This window comes from Tarenaya hassleriana, unplaced genomic scaffold, assembly GCF_000463585.1.
Source record: "Tarenaya hassleriana unplaced genomic scaffold, ASM46358v1 Cleome75, whole genome shotgun sequence".
NCBI lineage: Eukaryota > Viridiplantae > Streptophyta > Magnoliopsida > Brassicales > Cleomaceae > Tarenaya > Tarenaya hassleriana.
Genome location: NW_010970030.1, coordinates 197,819 through 207,188, shown reverse-complemented (window position 1 = coordinate 207,188; position 9,370 = coordinate 197,819). Strand labels below are relative to the sequence as shown.

At 41.1% G+C, this 9,370-nt stretch overlaps 5 protein-coding genes across 8 annotated transcripts in view; 3 read left to right on the top strand and 2 right to left on the bottom strand.

Moving 5' to 3' along the window:
- Positions 1-768, top strand: part of LOC104801796 (50S ribosomal protein L18) — a 1,888-nt gene extending 1,120 nt beyond the window's left edge. Inside the window, exon 5 of the mRNA XM_010525159.1 lies at positions 404-768. Coding sequence (XP_010523461.1) covers positions 404-559 — 156 coding nt within the window. The 3' untranslated portion in view covers positions 560-768. The remainder of the gene's footprint in view (positions 1-403) is intronic.
- Positions 631-2,659, bottom strand: LOC104801797 (pentatricopeptide repeat-containing protein At2g02980, chloroplastic). Of its 2 annotated transcripts, XM_010525161.2 has the most exons (2): positions 1,171-2,659; positions 923-1,064 (listed from the first exon to the last, which is right to left on the bottom strand). In XM_010525161.2, the coding sequence occupies exons 1-2, from the start codon at positions 2,593-2,595 to the stop codon at positions 1,023-1,025; spliced, it is 1,467 nt and encodes a 488-aa protein (XP_010523463.1). In that variant the 5' UTR covers positions 2,596-2,659; the 3' UTR covers positions 923-1,022. The 2 variants fall into 2 exon arrangements, with proteins under 2 accessions (XP_010523462.1, XP_010523463.1); XM_010525160.2 differs by having other exon boundaries at positions 631-2,657.
- Positions 2,660-2,921: 262 nt separating this feature from the next.
- Positions 2,922-4,553, top strand: LOC104801794 (60S ribosomal protein L34-like). Its single transcript, XM_010525155.2, has 4 exons — positions 2,922-3,064; positions 3,282-3,361; positions 4,142-4,251; positions 4,344-4,553. Exons 1-4 carry the CDS (start codon positions 2,986-2,988, stop codon positions 4,435-4,437), a joined length of 363 nt encoding a protein of 120 aa, XP_010523457.1. The 5' UTR covers positions 2,922-2,985; the 3' UTR covers positions 4,438-4,553.
- On the bottom strand, positions 4,468-7,161 carry LOC104801795. Of its 3 annotated transcripts, none has more exons than XM_010525156.1 (10): positions 6,878-7,161; positions 6,632-6,732; positions 6,168-6,275; positions 5,893-5,975; positions 5,650-5,783; positions 5,448-5,497; positions 5,286-5,378; positions 5,084-5,175; positions 4,865-4,971; positions 4,468-4,746 (listed from the first exon to the last, which is right to left on the bottom strand). In XM_010525156.1, the coding sequence occupies exons 1-10, from the start codon at positions 7,085-7,087 to the stop codon at positions 4,705-4,707; spliced, it is 1,020 nt and encodes a 339-aa protein (XP_010523458.1). In that variant the 5' UTR covers positions 7,088-7,161; the 3' UTR covers positions 4,468-4,704. The 3 variants fall into 3 exon arrangements, with proteins under 3 accessions (XP_010523458.1, XP_010523459.1, XP_010523460.1); XM_010525157.1 differs by having other exon boundaries at positions 6,632-6,726; positions 6,878-7,160; XM_010525158.1 differs by lacking the exon at positions 6,878-7,161 and having other exon boundaries at positions 6,168-6,279; positions 6,632-6,724.
- A 1,025-nt stretch (positions 7,162-8,186) lies between these two features.
- The window catches only part of LOC104801849 (protein PHYTOCHROME KINASE SUBSTRATE 1-like), a 2,418-nt gene continuing 1,234 nt past the window's right edge, over positions 8,187-9,370 (top strand). The window contains exons 1-2 of the mRNA XM_019201117.1: positions 8,187-9,118; positions 9,339-9,370. The exon at positions 9,339-9,370 is cut by the window's right edge and continues 1,234 nt beyond it. Coding sequence (XP_019056662.1) covers positions 8,477-9,118; positions 9,339-9,370 — 674 coding nt within the window. The 5' untranslated portion in view covers positions 8,187-8,476. The remainder of the gene's footprint in view (positions 9,119-9,338) is intronic.

Sequence of the window (9,370 nt, the reverse complement as noted above, 5' to 3'; positions counted from 1 at the left end):
CTTTCCCTTGTCCCAGTTCTCTTGTTTGAATCTCCGTGTTACAGAAGAAGTGAAAGTTGCAAAAAAAAAAAAAAACTCAAACTTTGACCCTTTTAATGTGATAATCACTTGATCAAACGCCACTTCAATCCGATTCCGCTCGATGTTTCCCTCTGAATTCTGGGCCGGTGACATTTTTCTCCGGGTCTCTGCTTCTCTTGGCATTGCTCGATTCGGGTTTTGAGCTGTATTTACTCATGTTGGTGGAAAATGTTCGCCCATCGACATAAATGATTGGATTTCTTTCAGTTTTCAGTCTTCATTCTTAGGTGAATCCGTTGAGCGGTTCTTATCGTTTTGGAGTCTTTTGGTTCGGAGATTTCTCTTGCCAATGTGGTTCTCTGTTAATGTTTATGCATTCCAGGAAGCGGCAAAAAGGGTAGGGGAAGAACTCGTCAAGGCTTCTATCGAACTTAACATCGACGAGATTTCGACTTACGATCGAAATGGCAATGCTCGAGGTGACAGAATGCAGGCTTTCGAGGTTGCAATCTCTCGACATGGGTTCTTGCCAAACTAGGGTTTTTTTCACTGATTTTTGTTTCCAGGTTTTTGTTACAAATCCATCCACAAAAGGGTCGTTCTTGGATATATTGTTCTGAAAAAAACATGTCTTGTTTTTTTGGATATGATGATTTTAACTTCATTACTGAAACTGAAACTTAGTTCTCACAAGTTGACAGAGATGTACATATTGTAATAATGGATTAGAGATTATGGTTGGAAACATTTACAATTGCATTACCAGAAATCCCCACAAGAACACTTGCCATCTTCAAAGTGATGAAACCTCTGAACATCTCTGAGAACAATCTGCCTACCAAAGATGAAGGAGATCAGCTTAGCGGCGGAATGGCAATCTCGACAAACCCTAAGATTCTTCACAACCCTAATCGTCGTTCCAGGAGGAGTGTTCATCAATCCATACGCAATGGCGAGCTTTTCGCTATGATATCTTAACGTTATCTCCTTTTCTTTGTCGTTCATATCGGCATGGACCACCATGGATGTATCAGGAACATACCCTGAAAGCCTCAGCTCTTTCACCAATTCATCCAAAGCTCTATGTACATCTGAAGAGACGGTACTAACCCCGTCACCCGAGAAAAACTCGTGAACTATGTTATTTACCTCTATGGAACTGCATCCGGGGATTTTCACCACTCTACGATCCTTCATTAGCTTTCTCAGAGAATCGACTTCCTCCCATTTCCCGTTTCTCGCACATAAGTTTGATAAAATCACGTAATCGCCACCGTGAGAGACATCGAGCTCAAAGATCCTTTCCATTACCCTTTTAGCTAACTCCAAATCGTTATGGCTACTGCAAGCTGATAAGAGAATCCGCCACAATACCGGCGTAGGGTTTGTTGGAAGTTCGTCAATGAATCTATACGCTTCATGCAAGTGTCCAGCTCTACCAAGAAGATCCACCATACAACCATAATGCTTTATGCTCGGAACTATCTTGAATTCATCCACCATACGTGAGAAGTATTCACGGCCTTCATCCACTAGACCGGTGTGGCTACAAGCATTAAGCAGACCAAGAAACGTGATCTCATCAGGCTGCACGTTTTGATTCCTCATTTCCTCAAACATGGACATGGCTTTGTGAGCTTGCCCATGATTTGCATAAGCCACAATCATGGCCGACCAAGCTTGCGTATCTTTCTGGCTCATGCCTTTGAAAACAGACACAGCACCATCCAAGCTACCGCATTTGCCAAACATATCGATCAAAGCAGTGTTTACCTTCATGTATTCACAGAACCCGCGTTTCTTGGCGAAGTCGTGTATCCAATTCCCTAAATCTAACGATCCGAGCAAAGCACATGAAGACAGGACACTGAGAAGGGTGATGTCATTCGGCTTCAAGTTCTTACCTTGCATTTCACGGAACAAGGATAAAGCCTCGTTCGGTCTGTTGCTTCTTGCATAACCTGTGATCATGGCGTTATACGAGACGAGACAGGGTTTAACCATCCGATCAAAGACCCAACGAGCTGAATCCACATCTTCACACTGCATGTACATGTTGATCAGCGTAGGACACACATATTCATTGTCGTCCAGCCCGAATTTCATCCCGAAACAATGCAACTGCCTACCTTCCTCCAGAGCTTTCGCTGCAGAGCAAGCCTTGAGGAGAGACGGGAAAGTGTAGTCATCGGGCAAAAGCCCATGATCTAGGATCTCGACGAAGATGCAGAAAGCTTCGAGCGGTGTCTTGGATCGGGAATACCCACGAGACATTGAGTTGAAAACCACAATATCTGGTTCAGGCATTGTGTCGAACAAGTGGCGCGCGTACGCCATGGATGTGGACGTCGGATATTCAGTGCACCAGTTTATGAGCTTGGTGATGAAGGAAAGATCGTTCTGGAGGTGGGTTTTGATCGCAAAGGCCTGAATTTGTATCAGCTCTCGCAGAGAAGTGCATTTGGGTATTAGAATACTAGGGTTCGGTAAACTCAGAATATCAACTTCCGAAGACTTCACTTTGGATTCTGTACGAAAGAACGATATAGCAGATGGAGATAGGGATGCCGCCATTAAAACTCTGAGCTAAAGCTTCTCATCTTCTGCTCGCGACTTCCTGCGAAGGAGATATTGATAAAATCCAAAAATGACAAGTCTCCTCTTGATTCGGAAGGATCCGAACATCAAAGCGGGTTAATACCTAGTTCGGTTCATAGCCGGATCGGCTTTGACCCGAAGTGAATCAGTTTTGGGCTTTTAAGCCCAAAATAGATTGGAGAAATGACAGCCGTTGATTTGATCTTACACCGATATCACATAACAGCCGTTAGATCTAGGGATCTGAAGATCAACTCATCATCTTTACTTTCGTCACCTAGATAAAACCCTATTTCCTCTCTCTTTGTTCGCTGGTACTGTTACAAACCAGAACCCTACAAGAGGAAATTTAGGAATTCGGTGGAAATGGTGCAGAGGCTTACGTATCGTGGAAGGCATAGCTTTGCCACGAAGTCCAACCAGCACCGGGTCGTCAAAACTCCTGGTTCGATTCCACCTTCTTCTTATACTGTTTTTGGTTAACGATCTGGTTCTCTCTTCATTTTTCGTATCATATCTCCCTGAATCGCGTTTATGGTTGTCGCATTTCCGTGATAGATCTCGGTAGCTTCATGGATTTACCTTTTGTTTGTACTATTTATGATTGTTTTATGCGTGATTATGGTGATATCTCATTTTTCCTGTATTATGTGTTGATACAGGTGGAAGGCTGGTTTACCAGACAACGAAGAAGAGAGCTAGTGGACCCAAGTGCCCTGTCACTGGCAAGAGGATTCAAGGGGTAAACTATTGAATTTTTGTTAATCCATGATCCCATCTCTTTCTGCATTGATTTTGAGATTAGGGTTTCTCTTGATCAGAGAAATGAGTACACTCTTTATCGAATCATTGAAACGTGTGGGAAAATTTTGAGCCTTTGAATCGGATAATTAGTGTAAAGATCCTTTTTTTATGCTTTGGGATTCCATTACTGGCTAAGAAGATCCATTTCTTTATCATAGTAGTGCTTATAGACGGTCTTGTGCTGATTAGATGTTCTTCCGTCAGCACATAACATGATCATGAGCTAGATTAAAGTATGCTGCTTTGTCTTTCAAGCTGTTCCTTGTTCTATGAGCAATGGCTATCCAGCCGCCGCTGAAACTTTAAACAACTTTTGTTCGTACCATAAGCAAATGCTGCATTGTGCTGAATTTTGTGTTTTGCGATCCCTAAATGGGCATAGAATCTGTGGATTTTGGGCTTGTATTTCTTTAAGCTCTATGCGTTCAATTCCTTTGATCTTTATATATTTACAATGTCCTTTTTTAGTAATTTTAACCAAGAGAATTGAAAGGGCATGGATTGAACTTGGTTTAAATTTCTATTACACTTTGAAATGTCTTTTTCATCTAATCATATGAACATTTGAAGAATTTAAACTTCAAATTATTCAATTAGTTTAAAGATATTCAGTTTCTTTTCTCTATACCTTTGACCTTATATGATTTCTGAATCATCACAAGATCTTAACTTCAAAATTTTAACCAAGATTCTTGTTGAACATTGTGGTGGAATGCAGATCCCGCATTTGAGGCCTGCAGAATACAAGGTGTCGAGATTGGCAAGAAACCGGAGGACAGTGAACCGTGTTTATGGTGGAGTACTCTCTAGTTCTGCTGTTAAGGAGAGGTTTGTTCATGTAACTTGATGCGAAATCTTTGATGAAAAGCCATAACCATTACATTAACACCTCTGATAAATTTCTTGTTTACTCTTTGTAGGATCATTCGTGCTTTTCTGGTGGAAGAACAAAAGATTGTGAAGAAGGTTTTGAAACTTCAGAAAGCCAAGGAGAAGCTTGCTTCCAGGAGCTAGATTTAAATAACTGTTGCTGTCTGGTTTTCAGATTCTCTTGTCAGTACTTGCCCTTTAACTTTGTTTTCAACTCATGGCTTTGGCAATTTCTGCCTTTATATGATCTCTCTTGCTTATGTTTTTTGGAATCTTCTCAGTTCCAGATCTTAGCCCATAATAGTATTTTAAAAAAAAAACAGGAAAAGAAGATCTGTTGTTGGAATTTTCATCTGCAGCTCTTAAGTCTTGAGGCTGAGTTTCTTACATGCAACATTGAAAAGCTTGAAGCTACTTTGCCTGTAACAGTTCCTTGATGTCATACCCTTGAAGCTACACACAAAAAAAAAAAAAAAAAAAACACATGTTGGATTAAATAATGATTCCCCCCTATGGCATGAAACCCCCCCCCCCCCTGCACATGATGAACTTTAATTCATCAGTTCTGTACCTGAAGGAAGGTGAGAAGCAAAATGACTCCAGAGTTCCAAAAACCATGGATCATGATGGGCGTAACAAGATTGCGGGTCTGAGCGTATGAGAATCCCAACACAGTTCCTACACATTGATATGGTAAAGCAGATGGTGATGCAATGGAAAGTTATGAATATCCAGAAACACTTGATTATATTAAGGATGAGGAGATTTACTGTCTGAAAAAAAAAGTTACCGAGGACAAACAGCTGAGGGAATTGACCGGGAGTGAGATGGGCGAGAGCAAATGCGGCTGCACTGATAGTGACAGCAATGGGGGTCGGAACCCTGATGACAGAACATAACCAAAATGAGTTCACCTTTGTCTGAACTGAAACCACGAATAGATAGTGTCATTTCGCAAGGGGGTCCGTCAGGTCAGAGAAGAGAAAGCTTGCCATTTTGTGAGGGAGACCATGAAGAACCCTCGAAACACCGTCTCCTCTAGAACTGGAGCCAGAATTCCGGTGATTCCCACCAAGCTTAAGGTGCTGTTTAATCATTTGGAGTGGTCAAAATCATATGCCCGGTCATCAAATGCTACTATCGAAGACAAGTACCTTATGTTTGATGATCCAATCAATGGTAGGAGTTTAACCAATGAATCTACCTGAAGACAAGATCCCAACATGAAACACAAACAAGACTAGCCTCAATGTATGTCATAAACATCATCCGCCATATATTTTCAGAAATGCAAATCGGTATATCAAGAATTCTCATGGGTTCACAAAATCAAAATACGGTATTGTTTCTCCTAACCTCTCTCTCCGGCATCTCCCCTCTGAACAAGGAAAGCACAGTTCCTACTAACGCGATAGAACCAACAGCACCAACCAGACCGATCCCACCCCACAGGAGCCACCCCTTCTGCAGGTCGAAGGGTTGTCTTAAATCTGAAGAATGAAGGGAAAGCTCATATACATTCAATCAGTAACATGGTAAGCAAGAAATATAAACAAGAACCCAGAACTGCTTCTTGTTCTGACAACATAAATTCCTTACCATAGCGAAAAATATCTTCAGGGAGTGGATCGAAGGTTTTGGCAACAGTAAATATGACACCGAGAACTGCTGCGGTAGTTATGCTGCCAATATTAAAGCGAACTTAACGTAACCCTCGCTATACTTATGAAGAAACAGAACGAAGAACTCATAAGAGAGAACCGATTCTTACGATGTAAATTCTACCGGACGAAAAGTCTAGAACGAGGTTAGAGTGACAAAGTATAAGATCTCAGAACGAATATACGAAAAAATAGCTATAGCCTATAATGTACCCTTGATCGAGGAATAGAATTTCTGCTTTCTCGTCCAAGCTTAGTTCTTCGATCTTGATTCCTAGATACGGAAGGACCGCCATCTCAGTTACTCCTGTCAAAACAAAACTGCCTGGGAAAAAAAATTAATCTTACTACATACCACAAAACACTCAACAGTCATTGATCAAAATACCAAACACAGCTCTTCACAAAGCTCCATATGATAATCTGTTCCATGAGGAAAACTTTTCACTGAACATTACCCCCTATAGGCTTGCAAGACATTATCATAACCAAGAGGGAGAGAGAAGAAAGTCGTCAAGTTTCACATCACAATCAACTGAACCATCACTATTACCCATATACTCCAATCCAATCTCCATTTTCACGGCAACTTCTACCATGACTCACCCACAAAAGATGCTTCCTTTATACCTTTGGAAGCCATGGGAGCAGCGAGGGAAAAAGCAGTGAGAAGATACCTTAAGCCGCAAGCAAGCGATGTGAGCGAAACAGTCTGCCATTCCCATGGGACTTCCCATCTTTGAAGTATCGGCCACTCTGAGCTGCTGGCTTCCTGTAACTAGGTAACAGATCAAAGCATGAATCTTTGCTCTACTTCTACATTCAAAATCAATAGCAACCGGAATCAGACAGACGTTTTTTTTTACATCTCAGGAACCGAACAAGAATCAGACCAAACTCGAGACGAAGAACAGAAACTGTACCTTTCCCTCTCCTCCAGATTCCTTTCCCGCATTGAAGAAGCAAACCGATTTCAATCTCCGGTTAACATCAACTAACCGCCGGTTAGCAAAACCCAGAGCAAACCGGCTCAAACCGGAACGGAAACAAGTCGTCGGCGGTAAAGAACTCCGGCGATCGGAGAAACAGAGAAGAGAAGATCGAGAAAAGCACGAGATTAGAGGCGAAACCATTTGAAAAGTTTTGTCCTTTTTTTTTTAATTGGTTGGTGTTTTCCTCGTAGAACTTCTTCTGTGTTGCAGAGAGGAGACGAAGAAGATGAAGATAAGATCCGAATCATGGGTCGGTTAACGACCCGGCCGGTCCGAGCCGGGCCGAGTACTTTGTGGGCCTTTTTTTTGGGCCTTTTCTGATAGATATTAGGCCTTTGAAATATTATATATATATATATATATATTATTAATATTTTCCCTCGCAAAGACTCATGACTTGTCATATGTGAACACCTTCACATTTTAGTTTTTTCTAATTTTATATTGGTTTAGTTATAGATAGATTGCATACATACATGTTGTTTCTCTTTCAAAAAGATTTATTCACAAAACACCATAAATAATCTATATATTTTAGTTATCTTTTTCATCAATTATAGAATATAAAAAAAATCAAATAACAGTAGAAGTTTATGTATTATATTTAAAGTTCTATCAAAATAAAATATTTTTAATCATTAAATTCTTTTCATAACCAATGATAACAATAAAGCGATATATATATATATTATAAATTAAAAAAGAAATGAGAGGTCTAATCGATTCCAACAAATCTCCCAATTATTTTGATTCTTTTTCGGATTATCAAATCCAACTTGAAAGACTGACAAGATCTCCCCCTCCCATGCAACAAAATACGTACATCCCTCGTGCCTCCTCCTCATCGCCCTTCTTTGTATTTTTCCTCTACAAGAGAAATTCACATCCACTCGTATTATTATTTTTATTTTTATTTTATAATGTGATCAAGAAAAAAATCCTACCCGACTGATTCCAGAGACACCTCATGCAACACAGTAAACAGCACAGTCTGTTCGAAAATTGTCCGTATTTTGATTTTTCTAACAACTGTTCCAAAACATATTCAATTAATAGGATAAATAGATCCTTTACTATCATTTTATGGTACGTCTATTTCATTTTATTTATAACCATTGAAAGCTAGCAATAAATACGTAGGTTCAGATACGGTTGCATTTAGTCTAACCCTGTAATACATAATCTATATATATATATATATATATATATATATATACACACACACACACATAGTACCGTCAATGGATAAATTCTTATTGATAAGTCGCATTCGAATTGAGGGATTGCATTATTGTTTGGACGTCACGGGGAAATAAAAAAAAATTATAATTTAAATTAATCTCCGAAGATGACAAAGATTGAAGAAAAACCAGACAGCCACTGGGCTTGTCTCATCATGGGCCCCACCCTCTTATTGAAGGACACTTTCTCTTATAGAGAAAACCATAACATCCTCGTTGGCTTCTCAGCTGTAACCGTACCTCTCTTCCTCTTCCTTCCTTCATTTACACATACAGAGAGAGAGAGAGAATGGTTACTCTGACCTCGTCTTCTTCAACGCCAAAGACATCCTTTGATGTCATGAAGAACAACAATCTCTTTGGTCCATTCCCTTCTTACTTGGGCAGCAAGGAAGGTGCTTTCACGCAGGAGAAGCCCAGCAGAACGGTGATGGGCAGTCTGAATATGATCAATCCGGAGGATGATCTTCTTAGCAACGGTGTTACTACTCTGAAAATCTCAAAGAAAGAACCGGAAGATGCCGAAATCGGGGTGTTTGGGGCTGAGAAGTACTTCAATGGAGACATGGATTCAGACAACAGCCCAAGACTTGTGTCTCTGGCTAGCTCAGAAGTCTACAGCCAGCCAAGGAGCGAGAGAACCACCACCATTGATTCCAAGCAAAGCTCGAAGAAATCCACAGGGACAGCCAGTGTCCGGTCTGAGTCGAGCTGGAACAGCCAGAGCGTGTTGCTGCAGAACATGCATGGGAAGAAGAACCCTAGCTGCAGTTCCCTGCAGGGAAAGAACACTAGCCCAAAGGTGAGCAAGAGGAGCTTTCTTGCGAATCTCGGGTGCAAATGCGCTTGTTACGATGGTAATGCAGTCGATGTTGACGAGAACAGCTCGGTGAAGCAAAGATCCGACCCGGGTTTCTCGGTTCAAGAAACTGCATCAAGAAATCCGGTGAGAAGAAGAACCCTAGCTGCAGTTCCCTGCAGGGAAAGAACACTAGCCCAAAGGTGAGCAAGAGGAGCTTTCTTGCGAATCTCGGGTGCAAATGCGCTTGTTACGATGGTAATGCAGTCGATGTTGACGAGAACAGCTCGGTGAAGCAAAGATCCGACCCGGGTTTCTCGGTTCAAGAAACTGCATCAAGAAATCCGGTGAGCGTGGATCGAACACGCGACCTTCAGATCTTCA

Excerpts from the sequence above, each read along its gene's own strand:
- LOC104801797 (XM_010525160.2), bottom strand. The coding sequence starts at position 2,595 with ATGGCGGCATCCCTATCTCCATCTGCTATATCGTTCTTTCGTACAGAA.
- LOC104801795 (XM_010525156.1), bottom strand. The coding sequence starts at position 7,087 with ATGGTTTCGCCTCTAATCTCGTGCTTTTCTCGATCTTCTCTTCTCTGT. Across the intron at positions 5,784-5,892 it reads TGAAGATATTTTTCGCTATG|ATTTAAGACAACCCTTCGAC; the intron begins GTAAGGAATTTA and ends TTCATTCTTCAG. Across the intron at positions 4,747-4,864 it reads TGCTTCTCACCTTCCTTCAG|CTTCAAGGGTATGACATCAA; the intron begins GTACAGAACTGA and ends TTTTGTGTGTAG.
- LOC104801794 (XM_010525155.2), top strand. The coding sequence starts at position 2,986 with ATGGTGCAGAGGCTTACGTATCGTGGAAGGCATAGCTTTGCCACGAAG. Across the intron at positions 3,065-3,281 it reads CCGGGTCGTCAAAACTCCTG|GTGGAAGGCTGGTTTACCAG; the intron begins GTTCGATTCCAC and ends GTGTTGATACAG. Across the intron at positions 3,362-4,141 it reads CTGGCAAGAGGATTCAAGGG|ATCCCGCATTTGAGGCCTGC; the intron begins GTAAACTATTGA and ends GGTGGAATGCAG.